The following is a 22,257-nucleotide window of genomic DNA, read 5'->3' on the forward strand; positions in this document are numbered from 1 at the left end:
AATTCCTTTTTTCAATTAATTAACTCATAAGATTCATGCATCTATAGAAATTACAATAACAGTAGATAAACCTCTCTCTCTCTCTCTCTCTCTCTCTCTCTCGCTCTCTCTCTCTCTCTCTCTCTCCTCCTAAATCAAACAAACACTGTTCACTTACTTCACCAATCAATAAAGCATCATCCTCCATTTCACGAGATCTTCTTCTTCTCTGCAATCTAGGGTTTCAGATCTCAATCTCTACCTTGAATCCGTTCCTCAACCATGAATCAGGAGAAGCTAGGGTTCTTCACCCTCTCGTTTCTTCTGATCTCGAGTCCAGCGCTCTGTAGATTCGTCGTGGAGAAGAACAACCTCAAAGTCACATCACCAGACTCCATCAAAGGCATTTACGAGTGTGCCATTGGGAACTTCGGAGTTCCTCAGTACGGTGGTACTTTAGTCGGCACCGTTGCATATCCCAGATCGAATCAGAAAGCTTGTAAAAGCTACAACGATTTCGACATCTCCTTCAAATCTAAGCCTGGGGGCTTACCCACTTTTGTTCTCATCGATCGTGGAGGTTCGATGATCTAAACCCTTTAACTGGATTGCTCAGTTAGGTTCATAGTATGTGGGAATGATTTAGTTTTTGGTTTTAGTATGTGGAAAAGATTCTGTTTTTGCTTATATTATGAGGAAGAGGTTCAATTTTTGGTTTTAGTATTTTGGAAAGGTTCAATTTTTGGTTATGGTATGCGGAAAATATTCAATTTTTGGTTATAGTATATGAAAAAGATTCAATTTTGGTTATAGTATGTAGAAATGATTCATTTTTTTGGTTATAGTATGTGGAAAAAATTCAATTTTTGGTTATAGTGTATGGAAAAGATTCAATTTTGGTTATAGTATGTGGAAATGATTCATTTTTTTGGTTATAGTTTGTGGAAAAAAATTCAATTTTTGGTTATAGTATATGAACAAGATTCAATTTTGGTTATAGTATGTGGAAATGATTCATTTTTTGGTTATAGTATGTGGAAATGATTCATTTTTTTATTATAATATGTGGAAAAAGTTCAATTTTTTTGATTATATTTTTCTGGAAAAGATTCAAACTCTGGTTATAGTATTGTGAATAATATTCAGTTTTTGGTTATGTTGTCTGGAAAAGATTTGATTTTTGGAGCTGAATGTGAGTTTGTTATTGTGAACACAGACTGTTTCTTTACTTTGAAAGCATGGATAGCTCAACAAGCTGGAGCAGCAGCGATTCTTGTAGCTGACAACAAAGCTGAGCCCTTGATCACAATGGATACACCTGAAGAGGATAAGTCAGATGCGGATTATCTTCAAAACATTACCATTCCTTCAGCTCTCATCACCAAGTCTTTGGGAGACAGTATAAAGTCTGCTCTCTCCGGTGGCGACATGGTGAACATGAAGCTGGACTGGACTGAGTCTGTTCCTCATCCCGATGAGCGTGTGGAATACGAGCTCTGGACCAACAGCAACGACCAGTGTGGGAAGAAGTGTGATACTCAGATTGAGTTTCTCAAGAATTTCAAAGGAGCTGCTCAGATTCTTGAGAAAGGAGGGCATACTCAGTTCACGCCGCACTACATCACCTGGTACTGCCCTGAGGCTTTTACGCTGAGTAAACAGTGCAAGTCTCAGTGTATCAACCATGGAAGATACTGTGCGCCTGATCCTGAGCAGGATTTTACTAAAGGGTATGATGGGAAAGATGTTGTCGTTCAGAATCTACGCCAGGCTTGCGTGTATAGAGTCATGAACGAGACTGGTAAGCCGTGGGTCTGGTGGGACTATGTGACTGACTTCGCCATTCGGTGTCCGATGAAGGATAAGAAGTACACAAAGGAGTGCGCAGACGAAATTATCAAGTCACTTGGTGAGTATAATGCTTCATTATTCATTGGCCTTTGCTCCTGTGTTATTATTTCATTATATGTGCCTGTTGAAGCCTAATATTTGAGCAAAGGATCTTTTGTTACTTTCAAGTTTGTCCATTTCATTGGGACTATCAGCTGGCTAATTTCTGAATGCTCGTTCTGTTATATGCATTCAGACATTGATCTCAAGAAGGTGGACAAGTGCATCGGAGACCCTGACGCAGATGTGGAGAACCCAGTTCTTAAAGCAGAGCAGGAGTCCCAGGTTTGTCTTTTGCAACTCTTCTCTTCAAGATCTTGTTGTTTTGAAGCTCTCAATCCCGTTTTGTGATGTTCTTGAAATGAGTTTGTTTCAGATTGGCAAAGGTTCTCGTGGAGATGTGACTATACTTCCAACTCTTGTCGTGAACAACAGACAATACAGAGGTATTAGAGAACAGCTGACTTGTCAGAGTTGCCTTTTTCTGCAGCATCTCACGTTTTCTTTGCTAACTCAAATATTTTTTTCATGGGATTAGGTAAATTGGAAAAAGGGGCAGTGCTGAAAGCTATGTGTTCAGGTTTTGAAGAGTCAACCGAACCAGCTATATGTCTAACTGAAGGTCCGGTCCTATATTCTCCACTGACATTCACAAACTCTCTTTGTCATTTTCAGATATCACATTTTCTTTTGATATACAGACATTAAAGTTTTGGTGACTTCTTGCATTTCTAGTTCTCCTTAGTGTTTTACATGTTTTGAGATACGTTTCCTGGTTTTTGCAGATTTAAACACTAATGAATGTTTGGAAAACAACGGTGGGTGCTGGCAAGACAAAGCTGCCAACATAACTGCATGCCGGGTAACGTTTGGGCTTGCTAGTTTTATCTCTCTTTCTATTTTTTTTTTTTTTGGTTTTGGTGCTGCAACTAAGACTGATTAGATTTGATCTGAATCTGCAATTTAGGATACTTTTAGGGGAAGACTGTGTGAGTGCCCTACTGTTCAAGGTGTTAAATTTTCTGGTGACGGCTACACTCACTGCAAAGGTATATCAGTTTAATCTCCCTGTAGGCAGCTTGACATATTATGTGTGGAACAACCGGATGCAAAATAATGGCATATCCTCTGGCATTGTTATTTTATTCCACAAGTATTTTGCTTTAAAGTTGAAGGAAATTTAGCCATATAACTGAGTGGACAAGTGAAGCAATGTTCTAAGTTGCTTTAAATGCCGTTCTACCCTTTTTCGTAAAACAGAAGTCCTCTTACTATAATTTTCTTGTATCCGATGCTCTCAACGTTGTTTCACTTGGCAGCCTCTGGAGCTTTGCATTGTGGCATCAACAATGGAGGATGCTGGAGAGAAACCAGAGGCAGCTACACTTACTCTGCTTGCGTAGTAAGTATTTCGTCTTCTACATCAATGTTCAGTTTATGAACAATCGTCTTCTTAATCTAAAGTAAAACTCTTTTTTTTTTTAATTTTTGAAATGGATATTTCAGGATGATCATTCAAATGGTTGCAAATGCCCACTTGGGTTCAAGGGCGATGGAGTAAAGAGCTGTGAAGGTACTTGTTAAGGAATATTTACTAGCATCTATAATCATGCGGTTTAGTTGCATATAGGACTAGCCATGTGTGAGTGAGTGTTACCAAGTACAATTTGTGAACATATACATCCGTAGAAGTGGCGTATATGTGCATAGTCCTAATATATACACTAAGATGTTTTGGAGAATTCAAGATGGTAACTGTATTGTATTTGATTGAATGTGTTAGATGTGGACGAGTGCAAAGAAAAAAAGGTTTGCCAGTGCCCAGAGTGTAAATGTAAAAACACATGGGGAAGTTATGAATGCAGCTGCAAGAATGGTTTGCTCTACATGCGTGAACACGACACTTGCATTGGTAAACAAAAGACATCTCTTCCTTTGCTCTTATAATGCCCATAATTAATGTGGAGTCATTAATCAGACTTTATGTTTCTGCTTTTGAATGTGAAAGGTTCAAACAAAGTTGGAACGACAAAGCTCAGCTGGAGTTTTTTGTGGTTTCTTATAATCGCAGTGGGTGTTGCAGGTCTTTCCGGATATGCCGCCTACAAATACAGGATCAGGGTATGTTTTGCTGTCTTTACCATAATACATATATTATGGAGTTTTTGCCATGTAGATAAAGATGTTTGAAGTAACAAAAAGAAAACAATGGTGCAGAGATACATGGATGCGGAAATAAGAGGGATCATGGCACAGTACATGCCTTTGGAAAGCCAACCCAGTCCACGTGGTCCGCATATGGATATATGAGTGAAGTTATCAACACAAAACCAAGAGACTCTCTTATCTGTAGGAAGCTTCTTCTATGTTTCTATGTAAATGAATGTATAAGACTCTGAGAAAAGCCACACAAGAAATAACTAAGTGTGTCTGCACTTGTTGTAAGGGATGTGGATTTGCAGATGGAATCCCTCTTTTATCTGCATTACTCTTGCAATGTATAATAAGAAATAAATAAGTAGTTGAGTTACGTTTATTTACTATTGAAACTGTGCTTGATGTTTATACTTACTCCAGTTCCACTCTGTTTCTCAATCCGTTCTTTCACTTGCATTTATGATTCTTGGATAAGCCTGTGCGCTTCTTTGTAAGCTCCTCCTGGGTGTTAATCTCGTCCTCCATTACTGCAATCTCCTGTTAGGAACAGAACAGAGCAGACCAGAAACTGACCAAGACAATGTGTGTTTTGGAGTCTCACATTGTTGGGTCTGAACGTGAACCAGAAACTAACCTTCCTGAGACTTTCAGCAATTGCGGGAACGTGATCTTCTCGCTTCAATCCAATAAAATAAAGCTGAAGCTTCCATGAAATCTCTGGCGTGACGCTGAACATCAACTGCAGTGTTCAGCGAGAGGATATAAATATCACAAATGCATCATCATTGATCAGCGGGCAAGCTCGATGATCATCGATAGGATCAATGCTTTATGTTATGATCCTTCTCTCTTTTTTTTTTTTTTTGGTCAACAAAATTTGCATTACTAAAAAGGAAAATAGGGTTTTAGCCCATAGGGTGGCCCATTACATGGTTTGGATTTCTGAGAATGTATTTTGCTAAGGCATCAGCCTGCCCATTCTCAGCCCTTGGAAGATAGAAAAAGTCTAGATCGACAAACAGAGAAAAGAAAACTTCGATATCATTCAAGATGCCATAGATCGACAAACAGAGAAAAGAAAGACATTCCCATATATCAAACTAAAACTTCATTAATAAATGGCAAACACTTACTATAATCATTTATGTCCATTATGAATGCAATAACTCATTTCTTTGAGTTGTTGTGCTAGTAGCATCAGCTAGTACTTCCATGTCAACAGTAATTGTTTATATTTCATTGTATACATGCAATAATAATAACTCTTGCGGTTTGTTCTGTAATAACATGAACCTCTGAAACTTTTCAAACTGCGGCCGAGTCTAAAATTAATGAATCTGATGCTAGTAGATACCATTTACGAGTGAAAAGAAAAACTTTTACACAAAACACATCTCATTATTTTCCTTCTGCATCACATCATCCAGGTGAAAAGAAAAAAACAACTAAAACTTTAGATAGATAAAACTCGCACGTTAACCAAGTCACATAAGATTACGATTAAACTGCTAAGAACAAGGAAAACATATGATCAGACATCAATCCTCCCGGTCGGAGACAGTGCGCTGCTCCGGTTTCTAGGAGACAAGTTAACAAACTCCAAAGCCTGTGTTCTGAGCTGAACAGGATAATCAGCTGCACAACCGATCCTTGGACCAGCTCCTGTCGACCATTTCAGCATTAACTGATGACCCAACTGTAAAGATTTCGACTGTTTCTTGGAGTTGATCCTTTGTAAGATTGCTTTCTGTGGAACGTCAGCTTTTGGGCTTTCAAGCCCACCTGAGAGGGTTCTCTGGTAACTACTCCGTTTGATCTCCTCAAGTGTTCCGTTGCCGATTTCATCCGTTTCAGCCTCTGCGTGGGATGGCGTTGGCTCCTCTTTCTTTAAAGACTTGGTCCCATCTCCATTGGATTTAAAGTAATCATCGTAGTTGTCGGAATCTTCACTAGCTTTGTGCACCTACACAGACAAAAGTAACTATATTATTAGCTCTCAAGTAGTCTCTTCTCATATCAGTCGGTAATCAAGATTTGATTCGTGTAAGGTTGAGTAGAACAAGAGTTTACCTCAACACCGTCTAGATTCACTGCGTTCTCTCTGAGAAACGAGAGAAATGTGTCAAGGCTATCATCTGATGGCTTGTAATGACCACTGTATGCAGAGATTGTCTGAAAAAAATGCAAGAAGACAACGGAGACATATCAATTAGAAAAACATAACAAAGGCAGACACAAGGCCAGAGATTTTGGGGGATATAAGCAATTTAATAAGGATCTTAATAAAAAACCTTTTTTAACAATTTTGGAGGCATATGTTTATATAAATTATATGTTTTAAAATTTGAAAGCCATAGGCCAATGTGTCATTTGTCTATGTCCAAGACAGGCTCTGCCGCAGACATAACTTAAGTTGCAGACTTGGTAAATTACCTTGAGAACTCCATTGTCAACAACCACCCTCCCTGCGGCTAGTGTTGCTCCTCCGGCCAAAAAGCTTGAGTGATGGAACCTTCCTTTCTTCTTCTGAAGTAGACATAAACCAAAAACTATTAACAATCTTCTTCAATTACAATTATCAAGTTATACAAGGATAAACCGGTTTTCAAGAAGACCTACCAGACCGGCATATAGTTTCTTGAAAGTACTCATAACAAAGATCCACTTTGTCCCCTCAGATCCGTGCATGGTGTGTAGAAACTGTCCGGTTAACTTGTGAACAATCTTCCCTTCAACGATCTCATACTCATACTCTTCCCTCTCTTGCTGATAATGAGAAAAGATTCACATGAAAAATAGCCAAAATATGTTAAATAAATAATTGACAGGAAAAGTATGGCACATACAGGTCCAAGATATCTGATGCATTGCTGCTTAAGCTTCGACCTTGGACATTCTACAAGATCCAGATCTTTCCCTTCTCCAACATCCAACCTGCAAGAAACCGATATTTCACATTCAGATAAGATTTGTTTTTTCGTGATCAAGAAAACAAAATGAACCTTAGATAGTCATGGTGGATTTTGATTGTATATGTTAGAACCAAAAAACAAAATCAATAAATGGTTTACATAAACGAAAACAAATGGTTTATATAAACCGGAAAACAAAAATTACAATTTTTTTGTTAAATAGATATATTGTCAACAAGAGAATAGTCTCGCGCTTTAAAAGTGCTGATGAAAATCTAGTTTAAGTTAAAGGTTAACATACCAGTAGAAAAATGGCTGACCAGCATCAGCTTTGCACCACACTTCATAGTACAAATGAAGGTTGTGTCCATACCGGTGCCTAGGATCAATCTGATTATAAAAGTTTCATGTTGTTAGTCTTCTTGTTACACCAAAAAATCAATTAATCTAAATATTAACAACAAACAAAAAGAAGAAAAAAGTAATTACAGCTTCAATCCAATGCTGAAAGGCCAATTTCTGAGCTTTGTCGACTATGGACAGACCCTTCCCCACCTAACCACAAGATTACAAAAACCTTTAAACCAACTGGATTATTTTTCTTACAATAATATTTTTTTTGTAAATTTTCATCTTGACATATATATATATATATATATATATATATATATATATTTTAATATTTTCTTACAATAATACATTTATTTGAGAAATTTTATCTTAACGTTTTTTTTAAAAATAGTTTTCTTACAATAATATTTGGTTGAGAAAAATTTTCATCTCGTATACTTGATATTTTGCCTACAATAATACTTATTTGAGAATTTTCATCTTGACATATATTTTTTGTTTTCTTACAATAATACATTTTTGAAATTGGTTTACAATAATACTTATTGGAAAAAAATCATCTGGACATATATATAAACAGATATTTTTTTAAAAATTGGAAATCAGATACGACTCTACTTTTTCAAAAAAAAAAAAGGCCAGTACGACTCTCAAGTCTCAACGCTGAGACATTAGATAATTTTTCTTACAATAATATCTATTTCAGAACTTTTTTATATTATTAAGACAAAAAGAATAAGGCAGCAGACATACCTTAGAAGCATTCAAGCTCACACGATTCCACCTGGAAACTGCAGTTTCAGGTCTTGAGTAATCAAAGAATGAGATCGTACTATGATTTAATCTCGCATAATCCATCGCTTGCCACCTTTATTAAATCATTAACTAACATTAATCATTCAAACTAATCCCCTCCATCTGATTAAAACGTTAGTAAAGATTATTACCAGAGCTCTTCGGCGACAACCACAGAGTCCGCTAGTCTCCGGCGCGTGCGATAACTCCTGTAAACCTTCTGCACTTTCACCGCCGCCAAGCTAGAAGGCGAGTCAGGACAGGCGCCTTCAAGGGCCTCGGGGAAGTTAGCGAAAGATTCTGCTCTGCGGTCTACCGGAGAAATGAGGATCTCTCCGGCGGCGTGAGAGAACGGCGGAGACTGGAAATCAAACTTGGCGACGACCTGCATCTTCTTCCCTTCTGAGAAAACCAGACCAAACTTACTTCGATCTTTAATGTCTGAACAAGAAATGGAACTTAGATAAGATCCAAAGGGAAGACTTGTGTTTCTCTGCTATCAGTGTGTGTTGTGTGTGTATTTATTTATATAAAAATAAGTGGCTCGCCTCTAACCCCGGTCCCCGAGGACCATTTCTTTATTTTATCTTAATTATATTTTTTAAAACATTCTATCTTTTATCATTTTTTGTGATGGAAAAAGAGATCTTTTACTGTATTATATTTTGTCAAAATACTTATTTCCAATTTTCTTGTGAGAAATAGACCGGTAAGATTGTGAAATATTTGTCACCGTTGACTGGCTATTTAATATATCATCGATTTTGTGAAAAGAATGAAACCAATATAATTCACTAAAACCTAATATTTTTGGAGATATTTACTCCCGGAGACACAATTCAAGTTTCCAATTACCTAAAAAGACACTTTGAACTCTGTGAACACTTCTTCTTAGTGAATTGTCTTATCTAACCCTTAACTATGTGAACTTTCTCCTTTCTTTGAATCATTAACTAGATGGAACCTTTTAACTAGAACCACTTTAATATTTTTAAAACAATAAAGCTAATTCCTTTTTTTCTTTATTAAAAACGTCTTTACCTATTCCCTTCTTAAATTCCTAGATCTTGTAACATCTAAGAAAACAAATCATAATCCTCTTTCTCTCTGTCTCAGATTTCTCGATCCAGAAATTGTAGTGTCCGTAATCACGCTGCTTTGCTTCGGTTTCAATCTCCGACATGGAAGGTTTGTTTCTCGTTTCACAAGCAATAACATAATTATAGTTTGTCCTAGCGGTTTAAAAACAAAACTCACTGTTTCTTGATGAATCTTTGTTTCATTGCAGAGAACAGAGAAGACCATGTCTCCCCGAGAGACTTTTCGCAACAGATCGGTTCTCTTGTCGCCGCCTGAATATTACTCAAGACCTAACACACTTGCTTTCATCCGCCATCGTCTTTGTGGTTCTCCAGAATTTGTGGACAAGATAGTTATGGACAAGATACTTGTGGTCAAGAGAATTGTGGTTAAGAGAATTGTGTTATAGAAGAGAGAATTGTGGATAAGATAGTTATGGACAAGATACTTGTGGTCAAGAGAATTGTGTTAACATTTTTATAAAGAAGCCATGCAATTCAAACCTCGTACTCACAAACATGTATACATGATCCGTCCATAAGTATCCATCCACAAGAGCTTGTCCACGTGGTTACTATCAGCTTACGTAATGTTTTGACATTTTTTGTTGTTTCCAGCTTAACTAACTGTAAAATTATTTAAAGATGGAGACAATAATGATTTCGATAGGAGCTATACTAATTTTTTTGAATTGAATAGTCTCTTAAATCTTTATTTCTCAATATGTGGGAGGGAAGATGAAGATTGAACATGTATTCATAATCCATCCACAATCGTCCGTCCACAAGAACTTGTGTGCTTTTTATAGTAAACGTTATTGAACTTGTATTTTTGCATAATCATTTGAATAACACCATCCATTGTACTTCATATATTCTACCTAGCTCATCCACTAAGTTCAAAAATCGCATGTACACATCTATTTTTTAAGGCGCATCCACGTATCTACATCCACGCTTTGCTTGTTCTCACTTGTCTTTATGCTCGAACTAGCCAAAAAATCTCAAAAATCTTAAGAAAATCTAAAAACTCAAACTTGAACGAGTTTTCATCCATAAATTTTCAAATCTATATCTCTCGAGTTCATGTTTTTATGTCTGCTTCTCTGTCCACGTCTTCTCTATCCATGTGTTTTCATTTAAGTCTTTCTTGTCTATATGTTTCCGTAAGAAAATTTAAATATAGAAATTATATATTAAAATGGATGTTAAAATGTAGAAAATAAGAAGTTATAATTTATGGTATTAAATAAAGTTGATTTATATATCTTTAACTTTTGAAAATAAACAAATTAAATACAAATGAAGATGAATGAAGAATAATAATTATATAAAAAGTCTTATTTCTCTCTAACTAAGAACCATTCCATTAAAACTTTAGTTGGCTTACGGTTGATTCTTTAAAAACAATATCCTTCTACTTACACAAAAACAAGGTTATTTTTGTCTACAAAAAGACAGCTGTCCATACAAAGTACACACAAAGTGTGTCAAAGACACAATGTGTCCTTAAATGAAAAGAGAAGACAGAAAGTGTCTTTCTGCGTAAGTCTCTCATATTTTTGTTATGTTTTAAGCCCTTGAAATTGTGTAGCTGTAGTGATTTTTCGGGGGTAAAAAGTATTTGTAGTAATGTTTCTTGACAACTTACATTTAAAATTTAAAATTTGATATTTTTTTTAACATTGAGTATATCATTGTGTAATTTCTACTACAAATTATGATAAACAGCGGTAATATAAGTGATATTGATAAACAACTGCATTGGCAAATTCATAATGAAACTCTTCCCGTAACATTTAAATCGACATGCGGTTTTACATGTAAGGCATTTTTAATAGACAGACTTTTGCTACATTACATGATCGCAACAAATGGTTTTACCTGCATTTCTCTGAAACTTTCGATAAGCTTACATCATATAATCTGCAAAAACTGAATTCTTTGGGAATCGAACTTTAAATGTAGAAACATTTATATTTTAACCACTATGCCATTGTGGTTTAAAATAAAATAATTATTTCAAAAGTTGATGTATATGAAATTAATACTCTTTTTATTTCATAATAAGTGTCATTTTAATTTTTTTTTTTGTTATAAAAAAGTGTAACTTTACAATTTTAATGCAAATTATATTTATTTTCAGTTGAAAATTAATTAAAAACTGTATTGATTTTATAAATAATTTTATTTATCTCAAATACTATTGACTAGATAAGATATAATTAAATAATATCTTACATATATTTCTCCCACTTTTTTAATATGTAGAAAATGTCAAAATAACACTTATTTAGAAACGCAGAGATTATGATTTTAATAAAATGTAGATAAAGTGGTACAATTAACTCGTAACACTGTTTACATACAGCTGGCAATGTCATAAATACACATGTCTAGCTGTCTACCAGGAGGTTAATAAGGGAACAAATAACTAACTCGTGTAACAGTGTCAGTGAATCATTCCGTATTTTGTACTATAGTAATAATATTGCTTCAAGTGGACTCCTGAAAAATATGAATTCCCGTAAGTCATAAAAGGAAAGACTAAAAAATATTATCAGGGAAAATGGAGAATATAAAGAATTTACTCAATTTCGTGATATTTAATAATAGATTGTTTTTCAATTGGCAAAAGATAGCTTCGTAACAAGAAGAGCGCTCAAAGATACTTTGAAGATTCAATGTTTCATGGAAAGCTTCACAACAGTCTAGTTAATACATGTTCTTAGATTCAAAACACAAGGACATATATTCTTACACGAGGTGCGCGCAGTCAGTTGTTCTATTTCATTTTCATGGATGATTAGTCCATTTTTTGGCTAAAAGAGTTTTAAAATGTGTTTATCAGAGAATTTGTTTACGCCAATGACAAAAAAATATTATTAGTTGAATTCCTCTTCGCATAAAAAACATGGTCATCGATCGAACATTACTAATTTATGATAAAATAGAATGTTTCATGTTGATGGTTCCTTTTCTATAAAGGTTATTCAAATGTTGATGGGGTGGAAAACAATTTGTTAATTTAAAATGGTCTTGGTACAGAATAAAGATTACATGATAAATTTTGCACCAGAAAAGCATGCATTGCTAGGCTTGAATATACATTCACTTTCTCGTATTAAAAGATTATTCTTCTGCAGTTTCAAGCATCGCACATTTTCATCATATATATGTTTGGTTCCATTTTCTTCTTTTGTGTTCTTGTCAATTTCAAACACCACCAAAAAAATAGAAAAATTACTTAAAAGATTATAGGTTAACTAACACTTTTCAAAATATACTCAATCAAGAATACTATATTCTTATAATATTTGGTTTGACTTTAATGATTACTGTTTAAAATTTAGTATTTAGTGGATCAATTGAGTATATAAAATTCCATAAATGTTTTATAAATTATTATAAAAAATTATAAATGATTTAGCAGAATTAATAAATGTGATTAAAAAACTAATTATCTTTTATGGTAAATTTGAAAAATGTTATCAAAATTATGGTAAAATTGCAATTTCCTTGATCCTACAATTGCTCTTATGTGAGTATTTAATCATAAGATAGAACACGGGTGGAGCAAACATGTAAATATAAATAAATGTAAATGAAAAATACTCACACTTGTGGAAATGAAAAAGAAAAACCTAAATTGCACTCACTAACCAAAAAAAAAATTAAATTTATCAACTAACTAAAACCAGCTTCTCTCCTCTTTTCTCTTCTTATCTCTTTTTATTATCTTTCTAAAAATCTAATTTTGGTATTTTTTTTGGTTATTTCTCAAATAACCCAAAAAAGGTTAATACAATTAGTTAGTTTTTTGGTGTAACGTATATAATTTTATTTAACGTTTTAGCAGTCACTGTTAGTATTAGCCATTCACCAACTGAGTCGTTCATAAAAAACAAAGTATTCAGTTGTCTTCATTCATTATCTTCACAAGACTTATCTTTACTTTCAAAGTATAATAAACGATCAGACCACTGTGAAAACGATCATTTAGCTAAGTACTTATAAATTAATACGAAATTCATTATGCATGATCATCATCATGAACTTGTTAATTTATATTAGAATATATCTTATTTCATGTTTTGTTAATGTTCAAAATATATTTGAGTAACAATGTATGTCTAAATGTATGTCTAAATGTATGCCTAAATGTATTTTATGTTTTGTCTATTGTCTAATATATATGACTGACCAACCAGAATCTAAACTAATTTTGAGGCATACATGATATGTTGGATTTTTTCGGGAAGGTTGGCAAAGTTGACTTTGATTATATGGTAGTTCCCATTCATTCATTTTAACATTTTAAAAATATTTCACATTCAAAGGATTTTTTGACTAAAGCCATTCAAGGGAATTGAGTTTCATTTTGTAACAAATTAGCTAAAATCGTTATTAAGAAGAAAAAGTTATATTTGGTTTGTTTTGAGTGTTATTTTTTTCTCGTATAGTCCCAATAACTAAAATTTATATATATGTAAGGTACGTAGGTTTTTCACTGAGTTGCCATGATCGGCATGTAGGAACAAATCTAGATAACTAACGAGGAAAATGATGAGATTAATTCCCGTCGTCGATCGATCGGTTGATTATTCCAATTTTATTACAAATTAATTACATAAAGTGTTGTGGTTTAGACGTTGCTGTCAAATGTGAGATTGTGGTAAGTTATAGTCGGTAGAGTACCTTGTCTGAGGTGCTAATTTAATATATTCTTCTTAATTATTCTAAGATTTCTGGATTTTAGTTAATGCGTTAGTTTGGTGTACTGATACTGTAACAAACCCGTCTAACAAATAACATGTGTTCCTATTACATGTGATATATATCATATATGATCCTATATATAATTAGATATTACCAAACAGAGAATTATATAAATAATGGACGCTAAGCATGCATGGGCCTATTTTGTTACGTTCTTCTACTGCGTCAATTATAATATAATTGATTATTGACGGATGTTGGGGAAAAAGAAATGATATATAATAGTTTGGTTGAAGAGTGAAGAAGAAACGTAGAAATTAATTGGAAGAAGCATGTGGCGCTGCTGATGCTTGACTTCTTCGTACGACCACAAAAAAGTCTCCCTCTGTTCATGTGTTTATGCGATTCACATTGTTTACCGTCTTCATGTGAGGCCAGTTCTTAAGCTCCTCTATGCTGGTGTATGGTGGTGTGTTCTTTTTTCTGTGTGTTATATTTTGCTTCCCAGCAATTCATTTAGGTATACCTAAATTATGCTCTAACACCTAAGCTTGGCAAAATTAACTTTTAGATGTAAATGACTGGTTTTTTGTGGTTATAAATCGAGTGGAATGACGGAATCGTGATCCAATTCACAAATTTATAAATGCTATGAATCACATATTTTCAACTATACATTTACAAAAAAAAAAAAACATATTTTCAACTATTTTAAATTCTACTGCCAATCAATATGTTGACAAATCTTATAGAGTAGAATACTATTGAGTTTTTTTTTTGGCTAAAGTTAATATCATTTAAAACGAAATATGTAACTTACAAAAATGAAAACCTATAGAAATGCTTCCATTTTACCAACGGTAGATCGAATTAGTGATTTAGTGTTTGAAGTTGGTTTCATTGTGCCCCTAATTCGATATTCGTTGGGAGGGCGGGTTTACGTCATGTTTGGTATTACCAACCACTGCGCCTGACTTGGGAGATTAGTCGGGCGGGACTAGTCGGGCTTAGGGCATCTCTATCCCTACTCCATTTTTTCCTCTAAAATAGAGTAAAAGTGAATATGGAATAAGGAATGCTCAAACCCAACTCCATATCTCACTCCATAATGAAATTTACTCCATAAATGGAGTAATCTTTTTTTTTTTGTTCATCACTCCATTATGGAGTGGAAAATGGAGTAGGATTGAATCAATTTTACTCCATTTTCACTTTTACTCCATTTTGAAGGAAAAAATGGAGTTTTACATTGGAGATGCTCTTAAAGCCTTGATTACCTATCGGTTATTAAAAAGAAATGAAATGATTCCAGAGCAAAAAAAATAAAAACAGGAAAGCAATGGAGTTATGTATTTATAATATAAGATTAAATGTATACATGTAGCAATTCAATTCTAACACATAAGCATAATATGTTAATAATATATATATAATATCAAATAATTGTCTCCTAGACTCCTACTGCTGTATCCAAAATCTTCGTATTAAAAAAAAAGAAAAAAATCATCGTTCCCTATTTCTTAATATTGCAGACAGCGCTAATGAAAAAAAGTGTCTTAAAAGCAATATAGCATTTGTATTAGTCGAATCCTTTGAATTAGAATCCTCATATAATACAATATGATCAGCGCATATGGTCGTGAGCACAATGCAATAGCTGATTCCTTAGCGAAGTCAGCTCTGCATACTCTCCCGCCTTGCTTGTACTGAAGTCCCGTTTTAGATATATGAATCATTCATGTTGCCAAAAAAAAAAAGAATCAGCGCATATGGAATTTGAATATTGCTGGCATACAAAGTAGTGTCGGAAAGTATTCTCGTTCAGTTTTTTTGCTGTTTAGTGGGTTATCCAAAAGAATAAGAGGTTGAATAGTACAATTACATACGTTGCCAGGCCTAGTATAAAATTATAAGGGATTGTTTATTTTTCTATAATAGAAGATTTGTTGTTATATAATAGAAGATATATCTTCTGCAGCTTCAATTTTCAAGCATCCTCCAGTTTCACAATATAGTTTATATGTTTAGATTCATTACGTTTGTTCCTTCGGTTTCATGTTATTTATCTGACACAACCAAACAATGTCCCTACCAAATACTGTGTGTTGACACGAAAACTGCTACAGTGCGCTTCACATTTTAAGACCATTACAATAGCATATTCAACTGTTAAATTCATGTAGTCGCATGTTAATTTGAAATGATGAGGTGGATTAAAACTTGTTGAATACTTTCAACAGGTTAAAAGAGTAAAAACTGGAGATAATAAATATACATGGCATCTTCTGGTTAAAAGCAATTATTTGTTTTTCACCTAAATTATATAACATCAATTATTTTACAATAGGTTAAATTTATATATAATCTTATGTCAAATTAATCATTTTCATATTATATATATTTGTTTTATTTGGTTTGAACATATAAAAAATTATTTGTGAAATGATTCCCAACAATAGTTTTTTGTACTATTTGAAAAATAATTTGTTAAGAATATAAAATATTAAACTGTATATAACTTTTCTTTATTTTAACTAAATTTTAATTAACATTGTTTGCTAATATGTAGTTATAAAGTAATTAAAAAGTTATGAAACAAATTGGTAGAACAAAGTGTTGAGTTTTAAACAAAACTATTGTAAATATTAAAAATTTTAAAAATTGAATAATTCAATGGAAAAAAAAGATTATGTGAAATGTAAAAAAAACTAGAGTGTCGAATACATGGACCATTGTAGATAGTCTAACATAGATAACAATATTACTATTATAAAAAGATGAGAGAGAGTTTCCAACCATTTTTCTTGTGAAAATATGACTGAGTGTCAGTCAATCTTTTATTTGCATGTCTATATTTTTCATTGTATGGGTTTATATAATTGGAAACATATTTTTTTATAACCGAGAGTATCCGGCAGGCGGATCCAACCGACTAGTCTCTTTGGGGTCTGATCACTAGCGCCAGCCAGACCTGGTTGGTTCCAAGGAGAATTAGATATTCATGTCGCCTTGCCACATAGATGGCTAAATCTAGGTTGGCGCAGATTCGAATCCAGGTCTTTTAGAAACCTGAAACGCCATACGCCACCCAACAACACCCATGTGATTTAATTGGTGAACATGCTATCATTCACTGGAAACTTGAATGGCATGACCCATTTCTGATTCACCAAACCTTTTCGCGATGTATGACTTGTTGAATGAAAAGAATGTTCGAATCTATCATCAAGATCGTCATCATGTTTCTTACTTGGTTACGATGAGCTTCATCGCATTCCTAATCAGGTACGGGTCAACTGATTAGGAATAAAACCAACCATGTTAGAAAAAAACTGAGTCCAACACAAATTTCATCCTTGGTTCATAAAATTATTTTCAGTTTATCTCTGTTTTTTTTTAAATAGAGAAACTGTATTACAAATGTGGGTTTTATTGTAATGTATACCACTATAATGTAGTACTTTTCTATTTTTTTAAACAAATATATAAAAATGTTATTTTGACATCTATATTTTAGAGAAAAATATAGTAGAAAATGGTTGGAGATGTTCAACGTCACCATGTTTAACACATACTCTTCTATTTCATAAAACTATCATTCTAATTTTTTTTGCTACAAAAAAATAATATTATTTTAGAATTTAAATACAATTTATACTTACGTTAATTTTAATATTAATTGCAAATACATAATCTTATAAAATATATATATTTCAGTTACTGTTGATTAAATAGATGTAATTAAAAAAAATATATATTTTATTTATTTTCTTAATTTGTATGAAAATGTTAAAATGACATTTCTTATGAGACGGACGGAATGGTTTTATCAGCTTCAGATATTTTGATTTTTGTATTTCTTTTCTCTTTATGTTTTTTTTTTCTTCTCTGAGTTGAGTAGTGATGCTTTGAATAGTCAGTAGAGTGCCTCTTCCAAGTTTTTTTTTAAAACCTCTTCCAAGTTGGTAACATTTTTCTGGATTTTACTTGATGTTAGGCTGGTGTATAAAATTTTTTTTTTTTGGTATGATTGGTGTATTTGTACTGTAACCTGTACAACATTAGATTTCTCAAAAAAAAAAAGAACATGTATACCATTAGTTTCCGAACATTATGCTAAATCCCATGTGATTTACAATCCTGGGTAAATATTAAAATATTACCTAAACTAGAAATGTATCAATCAACATGGAACTAACTATTTTTTTTTTTTCCTCTATTATTATAATGGCAAAAGCCTAAAAGAACAAGCCAAATACAAGAAGCCCAAAGGCCCAACCAAACCAAAATCGAAAAAGGCAGAAAAACCCAAAGAGGCCCAAACAAAACCCTAGTCCAGAGGAAACCCAACAAAGCCGCAACTCCTGCCACGCGTAATACGCCACAGCGAGAAAGGGACACGTGCAGGAAGGCTGGACACGACTTCACGGCGAGGAAGTCACCACCGGAACGACTCTCCGATCATCCACCAGACACACCGGAACAGGACGCCAAGAGAGATAAACCGTCGAGGTAACTTCAGACAAGACAAAGCCAACACTGCCTTCACCGCTAGAGAGCCATCGACAGAACCCTAATCGGAGTTTCACCGGACACACCGGAGCAGAAACCCGAACAACGGAATCGCCAACAACTCAGAAGGAGTGAAAGAAGACAGTAAGACGGTCTTCGCTACAGATGGAGAGTTCCAATCACCTTCAACCAATCTCGAATCAATCAATTGAAGAGATCAGAACTGATTGGAGCAAAGAGAAGCGCGCAAGCAAAGAGCCAAATTCCGGAGAAAACCCGGAGAAAGAACCGACACCAATAGAGAAGAAGATGGTTCGCCATAGACAGAGCCAGTGACATCACCGAAGGAAGGTCGAGTCACCGGAGCCAAGAGCTGACGGTTTCGCCAAAAGAGGAACGACCACCGTCAGAGCCAAAAAGCCGGCCAGTTCCGCCGAGAAGAACGCGAACCGCCGGAGCCATAAGCCAGCCACATCATGCAGAAGATGCCATCATGTGCCGGAGCCAAAGCCTATCAACGGGCGACGATCGCCGGAAAGGATCCGGAGAACATCAAGACAAATCTCAAATCTCGTCTCTCCCCGTGAAGGATAGATGAGAGAGAACGGGGAAGGAGAGAGATTTTCATAGTCACATGGAACTAACTATTTAGTTACATATTCTATTACGGCGTCTTGTACGAAAATATTGGAGTGTATGTATATAATATATAAAAAATGTATATAATAATATAATATATTGATTATTATTATTAGTAGCGGGATGTCCAGAAAAAATAAAATAAATATTGGTTTGGTTGGATAGTGAAGAAGCATGTGGTCCACGTGATCGGACTTCTTTCTTACGTCTGACCTCTTCGTACGACGACTTACCAACTCACTAACAAACAGATCTCTCCCTCCATCTCTGTGCTGCATGTGATTCACATTGATTTGCTCGCGTACGTGTAGAGAGCCTACTTTCTCTAAAGTCCTATAAACATGTATATAGAGTTTTTCTAATAAGATTATTATTCGATATCCCGTTTACCAATTTCTCAAAATTGAAGTTAGGACTCCGTACCGACTACTACTGGTCTTGCAGGTGAGCAGTAAGCACGTAACACGTTGACATAGTTCTGACAAGTCTACCACGAGTTCATCACGAAAACTAAAACCCATAAGTATGTTTAAGCAAAATGATTTAGTTCTCAGTAGAAATTAAACTCAGACGAACTACATTCAGTAGGATGTATATTCGTTTTTCTCTAGATCATGGCTCAACTAGCACTAGGCGACCTTGCTTGGATATATAGAAAATTGTTTATCTTAATTTCCAGGCCACACAGTTAATTACAATTTACATCTATTTAACTAATAGTAATCAAAATTTTATTTATCTTAATTAATATTTGATTAAAGTATTCACTGATGTACTTTCTCTATAATTTTTTTGCCTACGTCTACATACTACATGCATTACCCCCTTCGTTAAATATTTTTATATAGGTTTTCTTGTTCCACAAAAATAAAAATTTTAGGTTTTTAAAATATTTTTATTAATTAATATTTAATAAGTTATATATTTTAAAAAAAATATAAATTGAATTTCTAACTGATTAAATGTTATTAGTTGATAATTATTTGAAATTGTATAGAAGAAATAAATAATTGGTTTAACTATAAAATTTTTGTTATATTCTTAATATGTGTGATAGTTCTAAACAAATCATCTTTGAATAACTGAAGGAGGTACACCAAAGGATTTAAATGTAGTGAACGAAAACAAATGCATAATAAAAATTTATTAAAAATTCATATTGATTTATTAAAAATTTATTAATTTGTTTCCACTACGTACAGCTTGGAAAAATGTCTGGTAGGACTTGGAAGAACTTGAATTCCACGAGATTTACTCGGGGAAAGCGTAGTCGACAAAATCTGTCAATGAAAATGAGAAATTTACTCGTTTCTTGCTAAAGTTGTTAAGTTCTAAATATCATGTATTATTATGCTAATGTGTATATATGTACTTATGTGGTTCTTAATAAAAATGTTTAAAATGTGTAGTTAGTTAAGAAAATAGTCCAAGATGTTTCATAAAAAAAAAAAAAGTCTAAAAGGTGTTTAGGTGAGACATTGGCCATATTAAACAAAACTTGACTAGATATAATTATATAGTATCCCTATTTTTCATTTGTATATAAATTGCTTATATAAAAATTCTAGCATGCTTTCACACTTGTCGCATCTTTAAAAACAATCCTGATCTTCTTTTTTTGTGCGATCCTGTTTCTTTTATCATAAAACAGTCATATTATTCATGTATCAATTAACCAATTAACAAAAATGGGATAAAACTAAAAAGACATATTGTTCGTTTCGTTACGACCGTTAGCATGCGTAATAACATCTCCAAAAAAAAAAATTTATTTTAGAGTTTTCAAAATTCTATATTTAAAATTTCAAAGTGTTCTTTTCCAAATTCAAAACTTCAAATTTAACTTTAAAATTATTTGTAATTTACACTATGATCTTTATATTAATCAGATTTAATATAAATCCGTAAAAATTATAATTAACTAGGACATATATAAAAATATTATAGTAATATTAATTAATAAAATCTTATACTAAAATATAAAATTATAAATAAAATACATAATTAAATGTTAAACTACAAAAAAATACCATAGTATTACATAAAATTATTTCCGTAGTATCTTCGGTTATACAACATTTCTTTGGACAATATTTTAGAAATTTCTAAGCAAATTTTTTAGGCTATTGGTGTTGTTGTAATATTTAAATTTGTAGAATAATTATGTCTTCATGTATTTTTTTCATTATTACGTTTATTTTGTAATATTCGTGTTGTCTAATTCTAGTTTTAAAATATTATAAATCTTAATTAAAATTTTGTATTTAATTTCATGTGTAAAAATAAGTTTAAAATATTTAAGATATACAAAAATTTTAAAGATTAAAACGATAAATGAAAAAATATTTAAAAATTATAAATGTGATGTGTAACTAATTATAAGGACCAAAATGTAAATACAAAAATGAAATTTCAAATTTAAAGTTTTAAAGTTTTGAATAGTGAAATTTTACTGTTTAAAACTTTAAATTTGAAATTTTTAGAAAAAAATTTTGGAGAGCAAATAGTTTTATATTTGAATGAAGTGTTTACAAAATGCCTAAACAGAAAATACAAAAGAATAACTCGTAGTCGTAAAGACAAACTCAGGGTTTTCTCCACTTTTATCTCTCTCTCTCTCCGTTTTTCTCCCTTGCTTTCTTCGTAATTCCTTCCTCTCCTTTTATAGATTTTAGTTGTGTGTTTCGTGGATATGTTATGATTACCCTCTGACTTGTTACAGTGGTCGGCGTGTTGTCAGCGAGCAGGTTCGGCGCCGTAGTAGGAAACGAGCAGGTTCGGCGCCGTAGTAGGAGTCTCGGCCTATTCCGTCCTGTCATTCGGTGGTGTGTGTCAGGTCGTCCCAGTGAGTTGGTGAACTGCTCAACCCGACATGATAATGGCGTTCGGTGCGGACCTTGTTATCTTTCTGGGCTTTAATATCGTGGTTCGTAGCTTGGCTTTTATTTGGGCATCGGGCCGAGTCGACTCCGGGCCTTGACAAGGCCCATATCCAACACATGATTTAGAATTTAATTGAGATGATGATAGGTGAATGTGCAGAGAGGCCACCTAATTATTAAAAAAGCCATTTGTATATGAAATCAATTATGAAATGACATGAATATGTGCATTAAATTTAAATCCGACAATCACAAACAAGGGCCAAGGTTATAACCAAGCTAAAGGATGACTGTTTAGTCCCCATTAATGTTCACATCTTTCTTTGAAAATATATTAGCATG

At 33.4% G+C, this 22,257-nt stretch overlaps 2 protein-coding genes and 1 long non-coding RNA gene across 3 annotated transcripts; 1 reads left to right on the forward strand and 2 right to left on the reverse strand.

The window, feature by feature from the left end:
- On the forward strand, positions 1 to 4,412 carry LOC111203611 (vacuolar-sorting receptor 1-like). The gene is made up of 12 exons (XM_022697520.2): positions 1 to 559; positions 1,196 to 1,888; positions 2,066 to 2,154; positions 2,246 to 2,315; positions 2,408 to 2,491; positions 2,655 to 2,731; positions 2,837 to 2,918; positions 3,189 to 3,271; positions 3,376 to 3,442; positions 3,653 to 3,781; positions 3,878 to 3,990; positions 4,087 to 4,412. Exons 1-12 carry the CDS (start codon positions 262 to 264, stop codon positions 4,177 to 4,179), a joined length of 1,878 nt encoding a protein of 625 aa, XP_022553241.2. The 5' UTR covers positions 1 to 261; the 3' UTR covers positions 4,180 to 4,412.
- A 991-nt stretch (positions 4,413 to 5,403) lies between these two features.
- BNAC06G14150D (IQ domain-containing protein IQM3) lies at positions 5,404 to 8,625 on the reverse strand. Its single transcript, XM_013894537.3, has 9 exons — positions 8,237 to 8,625; positions 8,043 to 8,157; positions 7,428 to 7,493; positions 7,240 to 7,328; positions 6,873 to 6,960; positions 6,646 to 6,792; positions 6,460 to 6,552; positions 6,097 to 6,198; positions 5,404 to 5,989 (listed from the first exon to the last, which is right to left on the reverse strand). The coding sequence occupies exons 1-9, from the start codon at positions 8,473 to 8,475 to the stop codon at positions 5,558 to 5,560; spliced, it is 1,371 nt and encodes a 456-aa protein (XP_013749991.3). The 5' UTR covers positions 8,476 to 8,625; the 3' UTR covers positions 5,404 to 5,557.
- Positions 8,626 to 16,631: 8,006 nt separating this feature from the next.
- On the reverse strand, positions 16,632 to 21,240 carry LOC125576592. Its single transcript, XR_007315015.1, has 2 exons — positions 19,457 to 21,240; positions 16,632 to 19,366 (listed from the first exon to the last, which is right to left on the reverse strand). It is a non-coding gene; the product is annotated as an uncharacterized LOC125576592 (long non-coding RNA).
- Between the last annotated feature and the right edge of the window lie 1,017 nt (positions 21,241 to 22,257).

Source organism: Brassica napus, chromosome A7, assembly GCF_020379485.1.
Source record: "Brassica napus cultivar Da-Ae chromosome A7, Da-Ae, whole genome shotgun sequence".
In the NCBI taxonomy this organism is placed as follows: domain Eukaryota; kingdom Viridiplantae; phylum Streptophyta; class Magnoliopsida; order Brassicales; family Brassicaceae; genus Brassica; species Brassica napus.